This window comes from Theobroma umbraticum, unplaced genomic scaffold (genome assembly GCF_002168275.2).
Source record: "Theobroma umbraticum cultivar Fairchild unplaced genomic scaffold, ASM216827v3 scaffold_67.0, whole genome shotgun sequence".
Classification (NCBI taxonomy): Eukaryota; Viridiplantae; Streptophyta; class Magnoliopsida; order Malvales; family Malvaceae; genus Theobroma; species Theobroma umbraticum.
Window position 1 is genome coordinate 5,251,812 of NW_018397262.1, and position 20,036 is coordinate 5,271,847.

General features: G+C 32.3%; 2 protein-coding genes across 4 annotated transcripts; both read left to right on the plus strand.

Moving 5' to 3' along the window:
* The first annotated feature begins 2,168 nt into the window (after nucleotides 1-2,168).
* LOC110419469 (protein CUP-SHAPED COTYLEDON 2-like) lies at nucleotides 2,169-5,298 on the plus strand. Of its 2 annotated transcripts, XM_021432535.1 has the most exons (4): nucleotides 2,169-2,944; nucleotides 3,055-3,338; nucleotides 4,548-4,952; nucleotides 5,029-5,298. In XM_021432535.1, the coding sequence occupies exons 1-4, from the start codon at nucleotides 2,764-2,766 to the stop codon at nucleotides 5,065-5,067; spliced, it is 909 nt and encodes a 302-aa protein (XP_021288210.1). In that variant the 5' UTR covers nucleotides 2,169-2,763; the 3' UTR covers nucleotides 5,068-5,298. The 2 variants fall into 2 exon arrangements, with proteins under 2 accessions (XP_021288210.1, XP_021288209.1); XM_021432534.1 differs by having other exon boundaries at nucleotides 4,548-5,298.
* A 4,605-nt stretch (nucleotides 5,299-9,903) lies between these two features.
* On the plus strand, nucleotides 9,904-12,009 carry LOC110419612 (ankyrin repeat-containing protein BDA1-like). 2 transcript variants are annotated; one of them, XM_021432706.1, is made up of 3 exons: nucleotides 9,904-10,552; nucleotides 10,643-10,734; nucleotides 11,101-12,009. In XM_021432706.1, the coding sequence occupies exons 1-3, from the start codon at nucleotides 10,138-10,140 to the stop codon at nucleotides 11,797-11,799; spliced, it is 1,206 nt and encodes a 401-aa protein (XP_021288381.1). In that variant the 5' UTR covers nucleotides 9,904-10,137; the 3' UTR covers nucleotides 11,800-12,009. The 2 variants fall into 2 exon arrangements, with proteins under 2 accessions (XP_021288381.1, XP_021288380.1); XM_021432705.1 differs by having other exon boundaries at nucleotides 9,904-10,734.
* Nucleotides 12,010-20,036: the final 8,027 nt, after the last annotated feature.

Sequence of the window (20,036 nt, forward strand, 5' to 3'; positions counted from 1 at the left end):
TGATGTGTCTTCTAGCTGTAAAATCATCAAGTCCACTTCACCAACCACTCTCAGCTTTTCTGTTTTTTATTCTCTAATTTCTCTTTATTCCCTTTTTTTTTTAAGGAATTGTCTACTTTCAGTAAATATTATTTTGTTTGATTTTGGGGATTTCAGTGTAGATATGGCAAAAGGAAAGCCTGAGAATTGGGCACATTTTTCTGAACTTTTAATGAAAACATGATATAAAATTGAATCCTATTTTGGATCAGTTGATTTTGATAGAAAATCCTGTTAGATTGTCTTTTTTTTTTTAATTTTTTTTACTATTTTTGATATGATATGTGACAAAAGATGGGCAGTGAATATTGTGTGATTTTTGTAATATTAGGAATCCATAAAGATTTTCAATTTGATATATCTCTCTCTAGAACAGAATGAACAGTTAAATGCATCAATCAAAAGCATGAGAGAAAATTCCTACTGTCTTGCAATCTATTCATTATTACAGTACTTGGAATATGAATTTTTCCATTATTTAAAAATTTCAGAAAAAACAAATTATCAAAATATTTTAAATTATTTGAAAAAATTTAAATAAAGTTTTTTATTATTTTATTATAATAAATAATAAGTTTATGTTTTTATTTTAAATAAAATAAATCTTTATGATTAATAAATGATTATTTATTCTTATGTTAGTCAAATTATTATTTATAATTTTATATTATATAATATATTAATATATTATAATAAATAAGTACATGATATTTTTATTTTTCGAAACTACATAAAGTGAATATAAAAGTAGCAAGTGAGTTTTAATTTAATTGCTAATAATTAATCACTCATTCATTATAAAAATTTATTTAATTTCAAATAAAAAATAAATATTTTATTAAATATAATAAAAAAGACATAATGATTTTGCAGGAAGACCATAATCTGAATAGTCTATGTGATAAATAACTGAATAGTAAAGTACTCGTAAGATTTTAGGATCAGAAGCCTCACTGTTTAATTTTTTTGCTTGTCTTATTTAACCACCTGACAATATTGCTCCTACTACAGATCTATTCACATTCTTAATTCTTACTTATTTTATAAAATTCTTACTTCCAAATTCATTATACTTGAAAATGAAATACTAAGAGGAAGACATATAAATGTTACAACAATCTGAGAATAATTTTATTTTCTTGAAACAATGGGATGAGTTGTGGTTTTGATATGAAGTCTCTAGTAATTAAATTGATTTTAAATGATTTTTCCTATACTTTATTGATGTCCATAATTCAGTCTGAAAATTTCAGTTTTTTTTTTAATTTTTTTTATCTTTTGCCTAGCTGAGAATGTCACCTAACCCAGTACTCAGCATTCAATCCATCAAAAAATAGGTAGGGGGCCATGCACTGTAGAATTTGTCTGCAATTCCTACCAAAATAAAGGCAAATTCACATTTTGTATATAACAAAGAAAAAGGAAGGAAAAAAAAAAACCAAGTGCCTGTAGAATTTTCATAGCCACAAGGGCACATGCCTGGAAGAAAAACAGCAGGAGGGGGGGGTAAAAATGAAATCTCCTTTGCCACCTTGCTTTGTTTGCTTACTCCCTGGGGAAATATTTTTGTCTTATGTGTCAAACTGTGGTTTGTACCTCAATACCATAAACATGTCATGTATAATATGGGGTGGAGGGGAAAGGGGGAATAGCAACCACAAGTTTACTCTGGAAATAATAGGGAATCCATCAACCATGGCTTTTCATTTCTGGCTTCAAGGACACCCTAGAACTAGCACAAATGAACAAAAAAACACCAAAAACAAATGATCTTCTTGACTTAATTCAATCAGGTAGATAAGAACTCCCAATACAAGACAGTAAACAATTCTCAAAGTCCCTTCACCCATTAAGCCTTTATGGTATAGGGTTGGTCTTACATGTTGCACACTTGGCAAATCATAATACTCTCTATATTTGCAATATAATGGTAAGCTGGTTGTTACTGTTTTAAAGTTAATTGAAGATTAAAGGAGTAGGATATATAGGGAAATGGGAATAAGGGGAAGGATGGGGGAGGGAGAAGGTGGCGTGTAATTACAATGTCTCTGTCAAGTTGATAATTTAATCTTGTACTCTGCTGACAGGAGAGATATGAAACAGCTTTATCGATACATGGTGAAATCTCTCCTCTCAATTCTCATCGCCCCTCCTCCCCCCATCTCTACCCCTTTTTCCTTTCTCTCTCTCTTAAAAGGACCTCTCTCATAAAAACTACTTTCTGTTCCCTCCCTTTCATTTTCTTCACTGACAGAGAATACCTGCACACTTTCTCACGCACGCACGCATACTCAAAACAGAACCCCAGAGCCCACTCCCTTCAGACACATACATCACCCTCTCTCTCTTTGCCCCTTATCATAATCCTTAGCCATTGAGAGTGAGAGACAGAGAGAGATTGCGGAAGAGGACAGAGCAGAGAAAAAACGCAGAGATTTTTCCAGCTCCAGATCATACTCTCCCTCTTTTAATTAATCTTTTTGCCTATTTTTTTTATTCTGTCAGTCACTGGATTCATCAAATCCCGCTTTGACACCCCCATATAACTCTCTCCCCCTCCCTCGTTTCTCTTCCTTCCTCATCGAACGCAAACCGTTTAGCTAAACTTCATGATGTTAAAGCTTTGGTTTTGAAGTTTAGGGTTTTTTAGAAGTTTGCTGGCAAGGGCTGTGTTTGTTGTTCTCTTTGAAGTTGGGGTGAAGGTTTTGTTGTTTGGTTCTCGATATGGATAGTTACCATCATTTTGACAACGGTGATACTCACTTACCTCCTGGCTTTCGATTCCATCCAACTGATGAAGAGCTTATTACTTACTATCTCTTGAAAAAGGTTCTTGATAGTAGCTTTACTGGTAGAGCTATAGCTGAGGTCGACCTTAACAAGTGCGAGCCTTGGGAACTTCCTGGTAAGTGATCATTATCATTTTTGCTGACTACCCTTTTCATCGTTAAACGTAAGTGATTGTTGTTATGATATTAACTCCTTTATTTGGTTTGTGTTGGTGTGATATGGCAGAGAAGGCAAAGATGGGGGAAAAAGAGTGGTACTTTTTCAGTTTGAGAGATAGGAAGTACCCAACTGGGTTGAGAACTAACCGAGCAACTGAAGCTGGTTATTGGAAGGCTACGGGAAAAGATAGGGAGATTTATAGCTCAAAGACTTGTGCACTTGTTGGAATGAAGAAGACTCTAGTTTTTTATAGAGGAAGAGCTCCTAAAGGAGAAAAGAGCAACTGGGTCATGCATGAATATCGCCTGGAAGGCAAATTTGCTTACCATTATCTCTCCAGAAGCTCCAAGGTTTCTCCTTCTCTCACCTTATGCATCTTTTTGTATGATAAATTCCAGAACAAAGAAGTTATGTTTACTTCTAACTTGTTGATCATTCACAAAATCATCTTTAAAAAGTTAGGTTTTCCCATGAACCTAAACTCTGAACAATGCTTTCCATTGAGGGTTGGGGTGGGAATCTATGATAAGATAATGTTAGGCTTTTCCCCATTTTCCTGGTCAATCTGTGATCCATCTGGTAACGGTACTCGTACTCTTTTGCTTCATCCTTGCTTCCCACCAGAGCTGAAATTTTCATAGGCAATGGTCTGTGTTGTAGGAAGTTAATGGTAGTTATGGTTTTGCTTACAAATGCACACTATTAATGCTTCCGTATGCTGTTTCTCTCATTTAAGGAGCTGAAAAGGTATGTTGGGAAATCTTAATAGCATTTGCACTGCCTTGAAGACAGTAGAAAAGCTTGTCTTCATTGGGATTTCAATACCCACAATTTCTGCATCATTATTCCATAAAGCTACTATACTAGCACCTGTTTGAAATTGTTAATTTCCATTTCCCCTACACTCATTCCAATGGCAAAACCTTTCACAGTTCACTTTTTAAGTCTGAAAATCTAAGATTTTAACAGTAACATTGCCTGTTAAAGGAATGGGTCCTGTTTGAACCATGAAGTGAAACTCACTAATCTGTGTTAAAAGCTTTGTTCCTTTACCCCTTTTTTTGGCTACTTTCCATGAGCTTTCCAGCCCTTTTTTCAGGTTAACACTGAAAATGCAAAATCTAACAGTAATATGACCTCTTAATGATTTGGACTTTTAACAAGGAACTGAATCTCACTAATCTGTCTGTCAAAAGCAATATTATCTCAGTGTTTGTCTTTGCACTCCAAGGGCTTTTGCAGCGACATATTTCGGATTACTATAGGTAATACGAGATCACAGTAACATGCAGCTTACTTTCTTCTTTTTTCTGGTCCCTAGTAAAGTTTTTTCTTTCAATATCTTTTACGGATGATTTCTATGATTGCTTATGCAAGTACTCATTTTTGTGCAATTGCCATTCTCCTGCAAAAGAGCAACGTCGAAGTGTTGATTCATCTTCCAAGTATATACCGTAAAATACATATTGATCCTTTGTTTCACTGTTGCATTAACCACCAATGACTTTGGATGGAAAGAAAAGCGTTTGCTACTTGCTAAACTGTTTTTATTATTCCAGGACGAATGGGTCATATCCAGGGTCTTTCAGAAGAGTGGCTCTGGCAGTGGTGCCACCAGCAGCACTGGCGGAGGAGCCAAGAAGACGCGCACGAACGCCTCCGTGGCTCTTTACCAAGAACCAAGCTCCCCTTCCTCGGTCTCCCTTCCGCCTCTCCTGGATCCCACCACAGCTGCTACTGCCACTACTGCCACTTCCCTCACAGATCGTGACAGCTGCTCCTACGACAGCCATTCCCAACCCGAGCACGTGTCCTGTTTCTCCACCATTGCTGCTGCAGCTGCCTCCGCTGCTGCCACCACCCCAGCTGCACATCCTGCCTTCAACCCTGGTTTTGACCTTGCAGTGCAACCACCACAAATGATCAACAATACTTTTGATCCGATCGCAAGGTTTTCGAGAAATGTGGGTGTTTCAGCATTTCCTAGCTTAAGGTCTCTTCAGGAGAATTTGCATTTACCCTTCTTTTTCTCCCCTCCAGCATTGGCGGCACCGCCACCCCACAGTGGCTCCTCCCTGAACTGGGGGGCAGTGTCCGAAGAAGGTAACGGTGGTTCTGGTGCTGGTGGCAAGATGTCCATGGGTCATACTGAGCTTGATTGCATGTGGACTTTCTAATTAGGAACTTGAGGAATTCGGTTTGAACTTTCTATTATTAATTAATTGCTAAATTATGTTGTCATTGGAGGTAGGCTAGGAAAAGGACTGCTGATTAATGTCAGCCAGATTTCAATCTCATGCCTGTAATATATAAAGCTTTATTACTACTTAATCTTAGGTTTTGCTGCCTTGGATGATGGTGACTGATCTACAGCTGATAAGTATGTGTCAAATGTACTGTTATCACAACTGTCAATTTTCTTGTATTTCAGCCATAATTTTAGTATCTTATTTCTGCAAAAAAATCACATCTGGCTTTTGGGTTTGCTAAGAAAGTGACTCATTATTTCATCAATAGATAAAACCCATAAACAACATTATTCGATATGGAAAAGATTTGATGTTTTTCTTGCATTAAATGCTCCTCCCAAAAGAAAGGGATGTCTATCTAATAGCATTAAATGGGCGGTTGAGTTAGGTGGTGGGATGGGGAGATGGCGAAAGAATGGGGTCTCCCTACTCACTATTTCCATCTAACAGCTACATTCAGCTTCTTCACATGGGGCTCTGTCTGAGTTTAGGTTTAGCACCATAGCCCTATTTGGCTATTTGTCATCCCCTCCCTACCTGTGGAAGGGACAAATTTAATACTCTTCTGTTAACATTGCACCCTTTCATGTCAGCATATATTATTGGAGCAAGGTAAAGGGACCATTTAACCAGGGCATTGGTTACTTTGTGAGCTACATAATTAATGTTGTCCCAACATTTTTCCATTGCTCCATTATTTCTGTTATTGACCTAGTCATACAAGCAGTACTACAGAACAATGTGGAGAATAAATATATGTATGTACTTCATTTTTACTTTTTTTTAGATGATTATGTTAGTATATATATGTGTTTGTAGGAAAGAATTGATAAATTTGTGTCCTACCTTTTAATTAATTATATGTTCTTTGGCTTATAGCATTTTTATTCTATTGCAGAAGAAATTCACACTTTTTTTTTGTTGTTGTTGAAATAAATATAAGCAGTGCAAAGTACTTACTATATTCGTACATGTCCTGCAATATATGTCGGGTAAAAAAGAAACAAACATATTTTATCATAAACTATATTAATTGTGTGAACTTGAATAATAAATGCCATTTGTTATCACTCTACTAGAAAAAAAAAATCAGACATGGTATTAAAAATTGGCAAATATTAAACGATGCTTATAGATTCTTGGTAAGGACATACAAATAAAAATAAATTGTAACTAATGTATTGTCTATTTTTAATATTGATGAGAATAATACATTAAATAAAAAAATTCTTGAAATAAATAATGAAATAACTTTAAAAAGTGTTTATAAATACCCATTTATCAATTTTGTCTTATAGTTTTAAGCTTCTTTTTGCTGCGATTCTTTAACTCTTCTAGCCATTTTTCGGCATTTCTTAAAAGCTAACTTAAGTAGAGGGTACAGTTGTTTAACAACTTTTTCCTAGATTTTTCAAGTCAAAGAAGGAAATTTCACTTTTTTTTTATTTTGTTATAAAATAAAAAATATAAATAATGAATTATGACATTATATTGATGTAAATATAATAAAATATATTAACTATAATGGACAAAATATAATAAAAATATTTTATCTCGACATCTAGTATGATTAAAAGTTATCTTCAGCTTGAAATTTAAGAATATTCCAATTTTAAAGGAATAAATAATAAAGTGAATTTATAAAATAATGCTCTTTACATAAGTTTATCCTTCCACGACCCAAGACAAAGTTTTTATATTTTGAATTCAATATACAATTTTATGGCTTAATATTTTATTTTCATTAACAACATTAAATGTCTATCACACCGCTTACATGTCTTTCAAAAATGGCAGTTGCACCAAGCGATTTCATGTCATCCTCAGTTTGAATTTGTTCTAAATCTCTTTTCTTTCGCTTGTTGTTGATTCCAAAATTTGCTATACCTCCAAACTTGTAGATGAAAGAAAGGAAAAAATGCACTTAAAACGCATCTCTATAGAAAATGCTTAACATTTGTATATTACACTTATTTTCAGGATCATAGTTGTATTTTCTTAAATATATAATTTCTTAATTTTCTTCCAATATCTCAAATCTATATAAAATAATGTATAGAATTGTAAAATAAAATAAAATTGTAGCAACTATATATATATATATATATAGGGTTGTTATCACTTCTTGATTACATATAACTTTAAAATAATTGGCATACTTATATATTGTTGCAAAGAATATAAAAGATGTGAGAAACAGCTCGGAGAACATAAAGATAACATGCTTGAGTGGTTCGTTGTTGAGGCATGTGGATATAAGTTCTACCGTTTGCTTTTCCTATTTTTTTGTCATGCATTTTGATTTAGTCCTCATGCAAGACTTGTGATATGGGCTAGTAATAAAAAATATTATAAAACTCTCCCTTTTAAATAAAATATACGTGTATATTTATCTGTATAAATGTATATATTTTTATAGATATATATAATATAAATAAAATAATACTATTTTATCATAATTCGATGGTCTGATCACTTAATGAATTGATATAATAAGTTATAATTCGAAAGGTATTCATAACTTTTTATGTTTAACAACAAAAATAGTAAGCACTTTTTCACCTACGGAGGATCTATCCTTATCTACTTTTACCAGACAAAGCCTTTTGCCTTTGAGCAATTGCTACTGAATTGGCATCCCGGATTTAATTCAAGTGAGCATAATTATATACATACACAAGAGGTGAGATGCAGATATAAATTGTACGTTCAATACATACCTTTTGGTAAATAAGACTATTGGAGGGAGAAGGAATCAAAGCATTTGTAACAATCATTAGAAAAGGTCTCAATAATTGTTTCCAAAAAACAAAAAAACATGAATTGTTATCCAATTGACAGTCTGATTGGCAGATCTGCTCTCCAACTTTATTATCAACAATGCTTTTGTACCCATTCTTCAACATTACACAAGTGCTTATTCCGGAGCTGCATGTAATCCTAAACACAAATGACAAACATGTAAGATCAGCTTGATTGCCTGAAACTCTTCGACATTATTTCAGAGAGATATATAGAGTACAATTATCCACGCAGAAAAAGCAAGGTCTTTGTTTTTGCCAGGTGGAAAGCATCAAGAAAATCTTTGGCTATGATGAGTCTGAGCAGCATCTTTGGTTATATTAAGGTTGGAATTGAGCACGTGATGGGTGAAATGATTGGCAAAGCAATCAAAACGATAGCATTTTAGGTAATTTGGAAGGCAGTCCTGAAAGGCCCCCCAGACTTTTGCATGCATGAGAAGAGCAAAGCACGCCATGTACCAAATTGCTATGGAGTGGGCACAGCCGGCTGCCCCCCATCTTGTGGTTGGTTTTTTTTGACAAGGAAAGAAATATTTTGGGAGTTCGAAATTTAAAGATTTCAATGGAAAAACGAGCAAAGGAACCAAGATGCCAAAGCATTAAAAGCTGGGACTTGGATGTTTTGTAAGGAAAGATGCCAATTATGAGGTTTTCAAAGTATAGTTTGTTTTTTACTTGTCTCAACGCCTTGGCTCTTTGTAAGATCACAAAAAAATTCTAAAATAATTCAGATAGCCTTTTTCCCATCCCAATACATTGCTTTTCTTCATCCATATATTCATTTACGGTAGACATTTTCCCTTTCCTTCTTATCAAAAATAAAATAAAATAAAACCACAGTATTTCTTTATCTGAATGTAACCCAAGGCAGGCCCATAAAATAAATTCCTACAAGTCTGTTCTTCGAAAGCCCATTGAGCCTTATCTCGTCCCAGAACTGGCTCGATCCTTCTATTCCTAGCTATTGTTCAAGTAATCTTTCCCCAACAGCCCAAAGCCTTGTGTACTTCCTGTGTTTATTATCCGTTTTTGTCATTCTCCTTATCACTCTCTTTTTTCCAAAACAGATGAGATTTTGATGCAAATTTGTTACACAGTCACACAGACACACTCACGTATGGATGAGCAAAATTAGTTCAAATCTACTTATCTGGAGCTGGGTTAGGCGCCTGATTGTTAACTAAGCATTGAACTGGAATAACTCCCATTTCTGTATCCCTTACAATAAGAGATGCTTCTGGTAAAAGGTCGGATAATTCTATTAATGCAAGTTTCATTTTCCAAAAAGAAATATAAATAAATACATGGTCAAAACACATGGTAAGGTTCTTCTACAACATAGTAACTACTTGCATGTTACTTACTAGATTTCCATGTCTAATTAAAAGCCGCTCTTGAAACTCTATCATGAACAGCGACATTTTCTTTGAGCCTTAGATAGAAAGATTCATATGTGCAATTTCTTTTAATTGGAAGGAAAAGAGATTGAAACTCAACTCTTTAGACAGGAGGCTACGAATTAATTAATGAGACATATTCGAATGCTTACTATCAATACATGAAACAATACTCTTAAATGAAATGGCTATCGTTACTGGAAAAGCACTCTAGAAGAAAGCATTTTCCCTTGTTTTGCGTTATTTTTCTAAGTAAAAAGCTTTAAATAAAAGTAAAAGAATCTTATCGCATATTATCTTGTTTATGCCATTATGTACGGTGGTAAAATAATGATCATCGGAGGCGTATTAAGCTTGCAGTGGGGATGGAATAAGAATCAGCAACTTTGCTTATTGCTTAAGTAGAAAATGGAATATTTATTTCCATCTGAAGTTCACACCCATGTTCCCTGCGTTCAACTTGTGTTGGGTTTCAGTTCACCTTCATCAGAAGTTTACATCGATGTTTCCTTCGTCTGTGAAAAAGACCAGGTAAAGAAACGAGTACGATGGCTATAAATTCGAAATAAGGTGCTCTGCGGAGCTAAGCCCTGGTAATTGGTCTCACTCCATTTTCTTCAATAGTTCTTTACCTCAAAATCTTATATTTGTATTCCTTGTTTTACTTCCACCTTTCAAGAATTTTCAAGTGTCTTTAGAATGGAAGATGCTTTGATTCAGGCCTCTCAAGTGGGTGATATAGATGCCTTGTATAAACTAATTTGGGAGGATGATGATATTTTGAGGCGAATTGATGAGAAAATGTTCATAGATACTCCCCTACACTTAGCAGCTTGTTCTGGGCAAACTCATTTTGCAGCCGAGATGATTAACTTGATGCCTTCCTTCACCAGAAAGTTAAACAAGTCTGGGTTTAGCCCCATGCACCTTGCCCTCATAAATGGACATTTCAAGTTGGTGTCCCTATTTGTTCATGCTGATCCTGGTCTCGTTCGTGTCAAAGGAAGATGGGGTCTTACTCCTTTACATTATGCTATCAAACATGAAAACATCTATCCCATGGTTAATTTCCTAGTAGCTTGCCCAGAGTCTATTGGAGATGTGACAGTTCGAGGTGAGACTGTTTTGCACATTGCTGTTAAAACAAACATGTTAGAGGCTCTTGAAGTTCTTGTCGGATGGTTGCAGAGAATCTGCCACAAAGATGCCTTAGATTGGGTGGCATTCATTCCAAATTGGAAGGATGAGCAAGGAAACACTGCATTGGATATTGCAGTATCCAATATGCAAATTCAGGCATGTTCTCATACCTCTGCAAATTTTTTTTGGAGTTTCTAAAAACGGGGATCTTAGCTTGGACCCTCCTCCGGGAAGAAAAATATAGCTACTTTACAGAATTCCATGATCTATCAACTAACATCACCATTAATTAAGACAGACTAACTCAGTGGCATGGACAATCATAGCAGCAACTAGAAAGCAGAGCAAGAGCTAATATTTATATGCCAACAAAATTAATTCTTCTACTGATTAGAAAATGCTTTTTAATATTTTTGATTTATTTTATCTAATTTCTAGATTCTATTTTCCTTCTGTTTCCTTTTTGCATTAATAATTAATTTCTCTTCCCTGAATCAGTGTTTTTGTGCACAATACATGCAGGCCATTCAATTGTTAGCTGAAATAAATGCTAAGAATAGTAAAGGTGAAGATGCTTCACAGATCCTGCAACGTCAAACCCAATTGGATAGAAGAGCAGTTCTTAAAATGCTAAGGCGCCACACTCCAGTTGTAACAGCTTCATCACTTGAAAGTATTGAATGGCTTACTGCTTTCTTAAGATCAAAGACACTGTTTCCTGAAAGATTAGCGGTTTGTATCAAACGCCAGAGAATGAGTATCTCAGGCGATGTACTCAATGCTTTGCTAGTGGTTGCTGGGCTGATTATAGCAGGTACCTGCCAAACTATGTACAATCCCCCTGGTAGTTTTCGTGAGGACAATAATCTCAGCACCAATCTTACAAATAGCGGTATTCATGGAGGACCATCGCGGAATGTTGCAGCAGCTACGGCCTACGGTTCTACGTTGGAGGTGTCGGTCAACAGTTCAATCCTCTATTTTGCATCCACCATAGTTAATCTTCTCCTTCCAGATACCGTGGCTAGGGAAATAGTGGCAGCACTACTATTTGGCTTGTCAGGTTGCTATTCGATGTTTCTTCTTATCATGTGTCCATATCCCGCAGGAACTGTTTTATTATTCGCATTGTTTTCGATATACGTTTCTTTTCACTGTATTATTATGTTCGGAGATAGACAAATTCAGCGACTGACCCGCTTTTGCAACGCAAACATGTGACCTAGAGAACTTAGATCAGCTTTAAGTAATGATCATCGGAGGCAAATTAAGCTTGGAGTGGGGATGGAATAAGAATCAACAACTTTGCTTATAACGTTTTTATTCTATTGTCGAAGTAATTCACACCTTTTTTTTTTGTTGAAATAAATATATGCAGTGCAAAGTACTGAATAAATTGGTACATTTCCTGCAATATATATCTCGGCTCAACATATTTTATCGGAAACTATATTAAAGATTGTGTAAACTTGAATAATAAATGAAATTTGCTATCACTCTAATAGGAAAGAAGCATCATAAACATAGTATTAAAAGATTGGCAAATATTAAACCGTGCTTATAGAGTCTTTTCAAGGTTATACATATAAAAAAATATTTTTGTAATTAATGAATTGCCTATTCTTAAATAAATAAAATTCTTTTAAATAATCTTAATTAAAATTTATAAATTCCAGTTAAACTTGTTTTACAAACTTTTAGGTTTCTTTTTTTGCACGTTTCTTTTATTTTTAGCATTTTCTGAAAACTAACTTTTTTAAATAAACTTTCTCTTATATTTTTTGTTTATTAGAGATCAAAAAGCGCAATTTCACTTTTTCTTTTGACTATGTTATGAAATAAATAAATAAAAACATCTACATCAACCTTGGCTAAAAGGTTATATAGACGTAAATATGATAAACTATATTAAATATAATGAAAAAATATAATAAAGGTTATAATTATTATTTTGGAACCACTGACTACTGATTTCATGTGCAGGAAATCTCTTTCGATGGATGTTGAGTACATAAGGTGCTTTTGTAATGTAAACTGTGATCTTTTTCATTGCCCTAACTTTCTGCTTGCAGCGTTGGCATTGATACTGCTTCTCCCCTCCATCCAAAAGCTCCGCAACAGTGAAGGTTTTAAGTGCTTTAAGCAACGAATCGGCCTTGGCTATATCAAACGTTGATAAATTATCTCTCTTGACTTCATAGTAGGCTTCCCTAAAGTTGGAGATCTAACATCTATCCTAATTGTGGTGGATTGCTTCTCTAAATACGTTACCTTCATTCTAGTCCAAAAATTTGGTACTGTGAAATACTTGTACACATGGTTTTTAAACATGTGGTGAAATATTAAAGTATCTTTAGAGCATTATTAATGATAAAGATTCGAGGTTTACTGGTTCCTTATGGAAAAAACTCTTTAAGCTGTTAGGGTCGAAACTTAATATTTCTTTCAATTATCATCTCTAGACTAATGGCCAAATTGAGTACTTTAACTAATTACTAGAAAAATATTTAAAGCATTTTGTTCAAGCTAACTAGAACAGAAGAATTTTAAGTTAAAATTATAATTATTAATATAATACAATATGGGATAGGTATTGTTCTATGAAAAGAAATTTATTCGAATCGATATATTGTATCATTATAGGATACTTTTTTAAGTTTTATTCTATCCCATTATTAAAAACTTATTTTTTAGTCATTTATTTATTTGGTTGAAACATGATAAACTAATTTTTATAGATTTTAATCTTTAAGATTTAGTGTTAAATAAAAAAATACTGAAAAAATTGGATTCCTTTTGACTTCAACATCTTAAATTTGTGTCTCAACTTATGTAAACTTGAATAATAAATGGTATTTGCGTAAAAGAAAAAAACAATCTATATACATTAAAAGTTGTCCGAGACAATTAAGGGTCTAATTGCTAGCCACGTGGCATAGCCAATTGAACCCTTAGAACATACTTGCCATCCTTGAAAAGGTTAAGAGGTTTTTGATGGTTTTTGTGTTTTTAGAGGTCATGGCATTTTCGTCTTTTCCTAATACCATGGTTTCAAAATTTTCTTTCTCTGTTTTCTTGCTTCCTCTCTTAGTTAGAGGAAGAATCTAGAGAAAAAATAAGAGAATGGAGTCAAGGGCTGCTCAATAAGTTCGAAGGTTTAAAACGAAATATTCAATTAAGTCTTCTTTTATTAAAATTAAATAATTTATTAAAATTTTAATTTTCTAGCTTTTTGAGATGTAAAATTTTTATATTTTTTAAATGGTTAATACAAAATCAACAATTAAAATTTTTAATTCAAATTAATCAACTATCACATAAAATAAAGGTAATATAACAATATAATATAAATTTTAAATTAAAATAAAAAAGTCTGTAAATATTAGAACAATAGTATCTAATTATTGAATACTTATTGCAAAATGCAAATGAGGTTCATGACTTTATGAATATAATAACGTAACAGATTTCTTATGTATTCTTTAGAGGAAAATTAAAATTAAAGAAAGAAGGAAGAAAGAGCAAATGAAAAAAGAAAAATTCAAAAGTAGATATTATATATTGAAAAAAAAATAATTGGTTTTATATATAAGAAAAGAAAAGTTGTTAAAAATAATGTTGATTGGAAATAGGAGAAATAAGTGAGAAAAAAATAGTTGTTAGAGGTAATTAAATACATATGACTGTTAATTAATTGAAAATAATATAACATTCTAAAAATTTAAAAATGATAGAAATAAAATAAAAAATAAGTAATTTTATTAATTATTTTTTATTTTTATATTTTTTTAATATAATTAATTATATTATAAAATTATAGAATCTTCCCAAATTAAGGGCTTAAAGCCCTTGCTTAGGTGGCTTCATCCAAGTGCCGGCCCTGAATGGAGTGGAGAAAGAGGAGAAAGGAGAGATCAAGCAAGCATGAGACAAGGAGGGTTAAAGAGTCCGAACAAAGAGAAGAAAAATAAATATAAATATATATTTGTGTTTTTTTAATTGATTGAATAGATTAGATAGAGATAAGTTGTCTTCTTTTTTATTTTTCTCTTTTCTTCTTCATCTTACTTTCTTCCCATTGTATTACGTTTTAAATTATTTATTTTATTTTATGCATTAATTCAAATTTATGAAATTTATTTAAAAATGATAAGAATAAAAAAAATAATTAATTGAATAATTCATTCCCTGATTTTCTATTTATCTAATTTTTATTATTTTGATTTTTATTACGTTTTTTTATAATGTTATTATTTCTATGCAGAAACTAAAAACTTTGATGTAAGTTTTAAATGTTTTTATATCATTTAATTTGTTTATTCAAACTTTTATTCTTTACTCATTGTGAGACTAAGTTTAGGTTTTTTTTTTTTTTCCTTTTTGGTTATTCTTTCACGACTTTATGAAGAACAAAATACTTATTGTCACTATTGGAAAAGAAGTTGTATAGATACCAAATGTTAAGGTCGTTGAAATCACTAAGTAATGTCAATTAATGTATTTTATGTGTTCTTAAATTATATACTGCAATTTACATTCATAACTCTTAAAATAAATTACCACTTAAATAATTAATTGATTTTTTACCTTTTTTGTACATATTGCAGTTGACAAATAGCTTCATGATTACTTAGGTAAAGTGAGCACTATAATTATTAAAGTGGACATATATTTAAACAAATATTATTTTACCTATATGACACGAGTGCATTACATGTGCATACTCTAATTGTATTAAAAATTGACAAATGTTAAACACTACTTATAAATTCTTGTTAAGATTATACATATAATTTCTTTTGTAATTAATGAATTGTCTATTATTGAAATAATGTTTTAATAAAAAATTCTTGAAATAAATATTTAAAGATTTATAATTACCGTTAATCAAATACTGAAAACATATAAACACATACTTAAAAACATATAAACACGATATCTTATTAAAAAAAAGGACCCACCACGTGTCACTATCGTTTCCTACCAGTGAGGAGATGCTCTAGCCTTTCATTCATTCCCCCAATAAATAAATACTCCTCTGTTTTTCTATCTTGCAAAGAAGGTGAGCGGCTTCTTATTAAGATTTGGGATTGCTTCTCAGCTGACTACTAGAGGAAGCAGAACTGACTTGTTTCCAAGATCAAAACATTGCGTCTCCTCTGTTTAAATTTCTAACTCTAGAGAGAGTTTTCTTCAATAGAAGAAAAAAATAAATAAATAAATAAATAGAGAACATTTGTATATTGCACTTACTTTCTGGATCATAATTGTATTTTATTAATATATAAATTCTTAATTTGCCTCCAATATCTTAAATCTATACAAACTAAATTATAGAATTGTAAAAAAATAAATAGAACGAATATACAAATATATAGAGCTGTTATCATAAATTAATTGATATACTTATGTATACACTTGCAAAGAATATATAGGATGTGATAAGAAGCAGCTCGGAGATCACAAACATAATATGCTTGAATGGTTCATTCTTGAAGCAGGTAGATATAAGTTCTAGTCTTTGCATTTCCTATTTTCTTGTCATGCATTTTGATCCAAACTCATCAGCCAAGACTTGTGATATGAGCTTGTCATAAAAAAATTAAAAAACTTTACCTTCAATGAAATATATGTGTATATATAAAAATTCAATTAATAATATAAATAGAATAATACTATTTACAATAATTTGACTTTTTGATCACTTATCAATAACTTGATCCAATAAGTTATAATTTAAAAGGTATTCATAATTTTTCCTCTTTAATAACAAAATAGTAAGCACTTTTTCATTAAGGAGGATGTATCCTTTATCTACTTTTGCTAGACATAACCTTTTTCCTTTGAGCAATTGTTAGTCAATTGGCATCCTGGACTTAATTCAAGTGAGCATAATTAGATATACAATATGGTTGAGATGCAGATATAAAATGTAAGTTTAATGCATACCTTATGGTAAACAAGACTACTGCAGGGAGAAGGAATGGAACCATTTGTAACAATTATCATAAGAACAAGCCTCAATAATTGTTTAAAAAAAAACGAAAGAGAAAAGACATGAATTTTTATCCAATGGCAGATCTTCTATTCAATTTTATCATCAACAGTGCTTTTATACCCATTCTTCAACATTACACAAGTGCTTATTCCAGAGCTACATGGAAGCCTAAAGACAAATGACAAACATGTAAGATCAGCCTGATTGCCTGAAACTCTTCGACATTATTTCAGAGAGATATACAGAGTACAATTATCCATGCAGAAAAAGCAAGGTGTTTGTTTGTTTGTTGCCACGGGGAAAGCATCAGGAAAATCTTTGGTTATGATGAGTCTGTGCAGCATCTTTGGTTATATTAAGGTTGGAATTGAGCACGTGATGGGTGAAATGATTGGCAAAGCAATCAAAACAATAGCATTTTAGGTAATTTGGAAGGCAGTTCTGAAAAGGCCCCCCAGACTTTTGCATGCATGAGAAGAGCGAAGCACGCCGTGTACCAAATTAGTGCAAAGCTTTGAGATGACAATTGCTATGGAGTGGGCACAGCCGCCTGCCCCCAACCTGGGGTTGGTTTTTTTTGACAAGGAAAGAAATATTTTGGGAGTTCGAAATATAAAGATTTCAATGGAAAAACAAGCAAAGCAACCAAGATGCCAAAGCATTAAAAGCTGGCCTTGGATGTTTTGTAAGGAAAGATGCCAATTATGAGGTTTGCATAGTATATGTTTGTTTTTTACTTGTCTCAAAGTCTTGGCTTTTTGTAAGATCACAAAATATTTTGAAATAATTCAGATAGCTTTTTTTCTATCTAAATAGCATGCTTGTCTTCATCCTTATATTCAATGAATTTCAACAAATTAATTAGATCTTCCATCATTCATTTATGGTAGACATTTCTTTTTCTTACTTATAAAAAAAAAATTAAATGCTCTAATAAGTCCTTGAACTATATAAAAAAGTCAATTCAACTCTTATTCTTTCATTGCTTTTAAATTTTTATTTCGAATCAAATAAACTTATTTTCTTAGCTGTTGGTTAATTTTCATTAGTCAATGGTACACGTAACACTTTTATATCATATCATTTACCATGTAACAATTTAACATAATATTTTGATAACATCATTATTAACTGACAGATGACGTGACATTAAATGTTGAAAATTAGATTTTTGTACTTACTTTTTTGTCCAAACATATATTTAAAAATGATTGGTTAAAAATTTAAAACAAAAAAAAATTGCCTTCTTCCTAATTTGTTGAAGAAACATTATGTTCCTAAATAAACAAAATCATTTGATTTAAGCTTTAAGAAAAAATTAAAATGAGAATTACAAAATTGTATTCAAAATAATTTAGGGTTTTTTCATTTTTTCACTTCTCGAATTTTAAATTAAAGTTTGGACTAAAGATTTCGAGTTGAACAATAAAAATGCAGCAATTTGGAACACAAAGAGAAAGAGATCATCGCTTTGGATACAATTGAACCTCCGTCTCCACGCTCTCAATCCCTTTCCAATTTTTTGGTACTTTCCCTTCAAATTTGGAACACAAAGCGAAGTAAATCATGGCTTTGGATGCAATTTGGAATACAAAGAGAAAGAGATCATGACTTTGGATGAATTCGACAACGTAACCCCATTCCCTTTCAACAAATTCTTTGATGTGTCAATTCAATCCCACTCATAACTGGCTTTCTATTCTCTTTCCTCAAAGTTGCTTAAAAATCAAGCACTGATTGAGTCAAAACGGAAGACCCTTTCCTAATGCTCTCCAAACTTGAATTACACTTCACTTGTTTCTTTGTTGGGGTTTGTTTAAATTCAATTTCTTCACTTTGTTGTTGCTTTGCACTCTTCATCCTCAGATTTGTTTGCCTCTATTCTGCTTCTGCATATACTCTCTGTCTTCTGGCCTCTTTCCATGACATAACTCTCTTTTGAAAGCCTTCGAGGAATTGGGTTGCTGGGGCCTGAATTTTGAGAGGGAGAATGAGAGAAATAGGGTCAAGCGAATGAAAAAGAGATTGTAAAGCAAGATTTGGTTGGTGGATTTGTCGCAGAGAGTCTTGCCTCTACTATTTTTTTGTTTCTATTTTTTCGGATAGAACAACTTCAATTAACTAGAAAGATTTATTTGATTTTTTATTTTTATGATAATTTAGTAAATTTTGAGTTTAAACACTAAATCAAATTATTTATTTCCTTAAATACAAAAGATTTATCTTTTGTCAGATTCTGGAAAAAAGTAAAAATCAGCATAAAAACTCAAAAAGAGCTTGAAATTCTGATCCAATAAGCTGATGCCAGCACAGGTTGGACTTCTCCCTGTCACTCCCTATAAATCAACCCACCAAGACGAGTTTAATGGCTTTATGATTTCCACTTTGCTCAAGTTTGGTCCGAACATATATCAATGCCTTGAATGCCAACTTAATCACTAAGCTGCTTCTGGTTGTGTCCTTGATGCAGAAGAATTAATCAAATCTCGAAACTCCATGACATATAGGTTCCAGTCCATTATCTTCCTCTGTTGAAAGCTAGCATTGCTTCCAATGGAGTAATTAATAACTGGTGCTACGAACACTTAATTTGCTATCCAAAAGAGCAGTTTGGGCACAGGAGACCTAGATGAAAACATCACCTCCTTTATGAAGTATGAGGTTTAAAATTCAAATACCCTTTCCTATTCAGACTTCCACAAATATATTAAAAAAAATGAACTTAATTATTTGAAAAATAATATGAGAAACACTTGGAACGTATTTGGCATGATGATAGAGGAATATTTGTGTAAATTAACATCCATTAACATTTAACATTATTTTTTGATATTTTTCATAAAATATTAAGTTGCATTATGTTAAATTTTTAAGACAAACATATATGTTAAACTCAACTTATCACTTCAAATCTTTTCATATCTACTGTTTTTTATCAGGTTCAAAGCACTTGGCATTGGTGTTTGTTTCCTTTTAGTCATAGCTGTGACTTTTCTTCTGTATTTCCATTTTTTCAATAATAATTTCTATTCGTTTGCTATGTGTTTCTTGCTTCCCCTGTTTTTTTATATTATTTCCAAATCTCTCTTTCATATTCAAAGTTGAATTTGAATGGGTATGACTTTATATTCAAAGTTGAATTTGAATGGGTTAATGGACTCTTCTTGTTGGCTGTTCCACGGGTTTTTTTTTTTAATTAAATTTTTATTTGTGGGGGCAAGAGACCGTTCAAAGTTTAATTCCTTAAACTTGACTTTCTTGCCTTGCTTAGCTAAGAAACTAGACAGATTTACAAGTGATGTCAGATCATAATATATTATTAATAATATTAATAAATTTATTATTTTTTTATTATAACACTATTCAAAAAATATTTTTGAATCCGTCTCTAAAAAAGGATGGGTACTGAGTTTTGTTTACCATATAAAGAGCAGAAGAGACCAGTTAAGGGAGGAAGTGA

Excerpts from the sequence above, each read along its gene's own strand:
- LOC110419469 (XM_021432534.1), top strand. The coding sequence starts at position 2,764 with ATGGATAGTTACCATCATTTTGACAACGGTGATACTCACTTACCTCCT. Across the intron at positions 2,945-3,054 it reads CGAGCCTTGGGAACTTCCTG|AGAAGGCAAAGATGGGGGAA; the intron begins GTAAGTGATCAT and ends GTGATATGGCAG. Across the intron at positions 3,339-4,547 it reads ATCTCTCCAGAAGCTCCAAG|GACGAATGGGTCATATCCAG; the intron begins GTTTCTCCTTCT and ends TTATTATTCCAG.
- LOC110419612 (XM_021432705.1), top strand. The coding sequence starts at position 10,138 with ATGGAAGATGCTTTGATTCAGGCCTCTCAAGTGGGTGATATAGATGCC. Across the intron at positions 10,735-11,100 it reads TATCCAATATGCAAATTCAG|GCCATTCAATTGTTAGCTGA; the intron begins GCATGTTCTCAT and ends CAATACATGCAG.